This window comes from Aplysia californica, unplaced genomic scaffold (genome assembly GCF_000002075.1).
Source record: "Aplysia californica isolate F4 #8 unplaced genomic scaffold, AplCal3.0 scaffold00259, whole genome shotgun sequence".
Taxonomy (NCBI): domain Eukaryota; kingdom Metazoa; phylum Mollusca; class Gastropoda; order Aplysiida; family Aplysiidae; genus Aplysia; species Aplysia californica.
In genome coordinates, this window is record NW_004797529.1 from 213809 (window position 1) to 218118 (window position 4310).

General features: G+C 36.8%; 2 protein-coding genes across 5 annotated transcripts in view; one reads left to right on the plus strand and one right to left on the minus strand.

Annotated features, from left to right (window-relative positions):
* Positions 1-3347, minus strand: part of LOC101862955 (von Willebrand factor A domain-containing protein 3A) — a 50868-nt gene extending 47521 nt beyond the window's left edge. For all 4 annotated transcript variants that reach the window (XM_005100758.3, XM_035970365.1, XM_035970366.1 and 1 more), the window contains exons 1-3: positions 3166-3347; positions 1634-1813; positions 1113-1221 (exon numbers count right to left, since the gene is read on the minus strand). In XM_005100758.3, coding sequence (XP_005100815.1) covers positions 1113-1221; positions 1634-1813; positions 3166-3227 — 351 coding nt within the window. In that variant the 5' untranslated portion in view covers positions 3228-3347. The remainder of the gene's footprint in view (positions 1-1112; positions 1222-1633; positions 1814-3165) is intronic.
* A 263-nt stretch (positions 3348-3610) lies between these two features.
* LOC101845474 (transmembrane protein 184B) overlaps positions 3611-4310 on the plus strand; it is a gene marked incomplete in the record, with an annotated part of 55030 nt that continues 54330 nt past the window's right edge. Inside the window, 1 exon segment of the mRNA XM_035970367.1 lies at positions 3611-3710.

A 4310-nucleotide genomic window follows, 5' to 3' on the forward strand; every position in this document is an offset into this window, starting at 1 on the left:
GTCGTCGTTGTTGTTTTTATGTTTGTAGGGGTTTTTGTTGTTTTTTTGGTTGTTGTGAGTTTTTAGTGTATTTTTACTTGTTTGTTTGTTGTTGTTGGGTTTTTTTTTCTTCTTTTTTTTCGATCAGCAACAACCACATGTTGCATACAACAGCCTTCTTTGTTTTTGTTCCTGATATCACATTAATCAACCTCTTTCAGATGTTGGAAAATTAATGAATGTTACGCCAACCTCCATCCCATCCAATCCACGACCACATCCGTTGTCTCCACACACATCCACATATGTGTGAGAATTTGTGTGTGTGTGTGTGTGTGTGTGTGTGTGTGAGAGAGAGAGAGAGAGAGAGAGAGACAGAGAGAGAGAGAGAGTGAGTGTCCATAAATGATTTAAAGAGCACACAATGGAAGTACTCAGGCTACTGATGATAGAGACTTAACTTTCTTACTGTCCAGAATCATTTACATATATGTGTGGCAGCGTGATGAAATCAGGCGCTCGTCAAAATAATTACATCAGAGAAATCTGCATTTTTTGGGCCAGTATGGGATTTTTTTTCAAATTTTTGTCTTTTGGCTCAACACCTTGCAAATCAATTGAAAAACACTTTTACGTGTGGATTTTATGGAAAAACGTTGATTAAAAGCACAAAATATGTAAATTTGCAGTTTCCAAGGACTCATAAGCTATGGAAGTCACCAAACTTTGGCGGCCATTTTCTCGCTAATTTTACTTCTGAAACCAAGCGACTCCACCTCCTTCAACCGCAAATATCTCGACTTCTATTCAAGATAAATTGATATTTTTTTCATCTGAGAGGTTATAAATACCAAAATGTCAATTTAGAATTATGAACTGACCTTTTGTTATGTTTCATGTAAGAGCTGTTACAAGAATAAAAGAAGAAGAACAATAAGGCAAGGGTGGAGGAAAAATACTACATATATAGCATTCAAAGTCTTTTCAGATTCTATTTGCCATTCTCATTAATCTATGGCAGTGTTATTCGCCAGTTAAAAGAGCAAACAGTAGTGACAAAATGGTGTAGGCGCAACAATTTTAGAAACAAAAGACATTTTGACAATGTCAATAAGTTAGACTGCAATGAATACCTGTAGGTCTAGGGTTTGTTTTACATGTGTGACAGTCAGAGGATGTGGAGGTCTGGCATTCTTAATGGTTGGTGGTCTCCAGCGTTTTTCTCTTTCATCATCAGAGTCTCTGAAAGAGACGGTCAAATATTCATTGCACTCAAGATGAACTTCATTTCAATTTCAAGTTACCCATATTTTATTTCAATAATAAAGAGTGAAACTCAATGGAATCCTAAAGCACAAAACACAAATAAGTATTAAATATTTTAAATTTTTAAAACCGTACGGACATGAGTTCGAAAGCAATTGACTGCAATTATATGCAACAGGTACTTTTAACAAAAAAATGAACACAATAACATCAACAACAAAATTTCGTTCCCCTTCTTTCCCAAAATTCTTCACTAAATTGGCTTGAGACCTCTAGCTGCGGTGTATGGAAAAGTTATTGGATAAAATACAGTAGAAATAATCAGATGAAATTCCATATATATCAATAGAAAACAAGTAAAATACTTATGAAAAATCCAATAACAAACCCAATGACTTCATCTAGATCCTCTTCCTCCAAGTCTTCGTCAACAGACAAGTCCACATCATCATCATCATTGTCAGTTTTATCCAGGACAGCTTCCCCTTCCTCTATGTTTATATCAAATCTCATGGAGGCATCTCCAGGTAGAGGTCTTTCCTTTTTATCAGCCTTTTCTTTTTCTTCTCTGATAAAACAAAGGTATCAGTGAAAGTAACTTTCTGTAAAGCGAATCTGTTAAAGCAAATAGCAAGTTCAAACATCCAGTATTTGGTAGCACTTATGAAGTCATGTATAAGCAAGTGTTTCTATATTATGTTCTTGTGTGTGTGTATGTATGTGAATGTGTGTGTGTGTGTTTGAGTGAGTGAGTGTGTGTGTGTGTGTGTGTGTGTGTGTGTGTGTGTGTGTGTGTGTGTGTGTATGTGTACATGCAAGAATGTGTTAGTGTGTGTCTTTTTGTGTTTGTAGGTAAACATATTTGTAGATCATCCAGTGTCAGATCTGCGACAGACATCGGCGATCAAGGTTTTCCATTCATTCCTTTGCTCGGATGCTCTAAAAAAAGCTACGTTTCCCTGATCTTTCCCTGTTACCCATTTGTTTAGGTTCCCTAAGTATGTTGTTCTGGGCCTACCCCTGCCTTGTTTGCCCTCAATTTTGTCAGTGAGAGCTATATATGATCAAGACCCTTATGTCTAATTCATGAGTCCCAAAAACTGCATTTGTCGTTTCCTGATTGTTTTTAACATTGAGCGTGCCACGTGGGCTTCATCAAGCAGTACCTCATTTGATTTATTTTTCTTCCACGATATTCATAGCAGTCTCCTAAGAAACCATATTTCTGTTGCTTCTATTTTATTTTTACTGTCTTTAGTGATTGTCCAGCATTCACAGCCATATAGAAAGGTTGACCAAACATAGCATTTCAGGACTTTCATTTTGGTGTTCATTGAGATGTTTCTATTTTTCAGAATTGGGCTTATTTTATTGAAACTAGCCTTAGCCATTGTAGTTCTCCTTTTTTATTTCTGTGGAACATTTGGCATAAAAAAGACTAATACACTACTAATATTGATTTTCTTAGACATACCAATTATTTTTACCTGGTTGTAGGGGAGAGTGGCAATTACTCTTTGTGAGTTTAAATTACTGAGCTGGAATCTAGATAATAACTAGATCTAGAAATCTAGATTATCTAGATCTAGATCTAGATCTAGATAGATTATCTAGATTTTTCGAACTCAGTGTGCTTTTGGATTTTGGGAAGGACTTCGATCCGTAACGAGCGCCCACCCCTACAAACACAATAAAGAAGAGACTAAACCCTAAGACTACCCCTAGCCCTCTTTTCTACTTCGTCACGTAGTGGTCGCTCGTTACGGAAGTCCTCCCCTTTTGTTCCCATTGATAACATTGAGCTGATCATAATCAATGAATCAAAAAGTCAGTGCAGTCGAGTAACAGTAAAAACACCCAGTGTAAAATTAAGTTTACAAATTAAACTAAAAGACAACGATTTAATCAAGTAGCTTTTACCCTGAATCGTCAGCTGGGTCTTTTTTCAAACGCCTAGAGAACATTGAACCGAAAATATCCATTTTCCAATCGTGGTATATTCATAAACCTAATACAAACAGTTGTTTTACAGCTCTCACTACGCCGCCATCTTGTTGCTGTTGTCTTGTTGCCATATGGAATGCTACTCTGCAGTGAAGAAATAGCAAAGAGTCATTGGTCAAAATATTATTTTCCATTCTACACTAAAAGTCGGACCCTTATTGTAGAAACGGAACAAGCTGTAAATTGGATTTTCTTTGCGAAATCTTAACGTTTACACTTAAAACTTAGACAACCCTTACATGAGCTGTGTATGATAACTATCTGCTTTTTTGTTAGAAGCCTGAGACTGTTTATAAACCTCCTACTTAGCGCTATCCTTTCAACCATATAACAAAATTAAAGATGATAATACATTCTCTCCATTTACAATTCACCCAAACGTCACTTCCGCATTCGCCATTTTCTTCTACTCATATTATTTATTTACTCACACTCGTACGATTGCAATAGCCTTCACAGAGGTGTGTATGTGTGTGTGTTTGTCAAACTCGCCTGTCTATGATTTGATAAAGAGTATGGGTTTCTCTACCTGTCATATTTTCCTTTAGAATGACTTGAGTGATTACGTAGATCGAGATCCTTCCTTGTGTTCTTGGTTTCTTAAGTTTTAATGTTATCTGGCTGGAGTCTAAGTCTAGAATCTACTTGTTTGTTTTGATTCTCAGCAGTCAGTGTCTCTTTTTCACCATGGCATGGGCATATAGCTATCGCTTGCGTGTAGGATTCCCTACTGTATCATAATCATAGACATGAATCTGAATTTGACAAGAGTTATTGAGCTCAGGCCCCTTGAACTTGAAAGGAAATTTGATGGGGACTAGATTCTAGATCTAGATCTAAATCTAGATCTAGAGCCTATGTACGGCATACCGTCACCTTAGTGTTTTGTGATGACTATTTCCGGAAGTGAACTTTTGTAGTACCATAACTTCGGCTCTTTCAAAAACATCGACCCAAAATTTCGTTTTGTTGAGAGGCCAGCCTTTCCTGTAGGTGTGGGGTGAAGATTTTAGTCAGATAGTGTATAAAGAAGACCCCCTAACCGAGACTTGACGCATGTC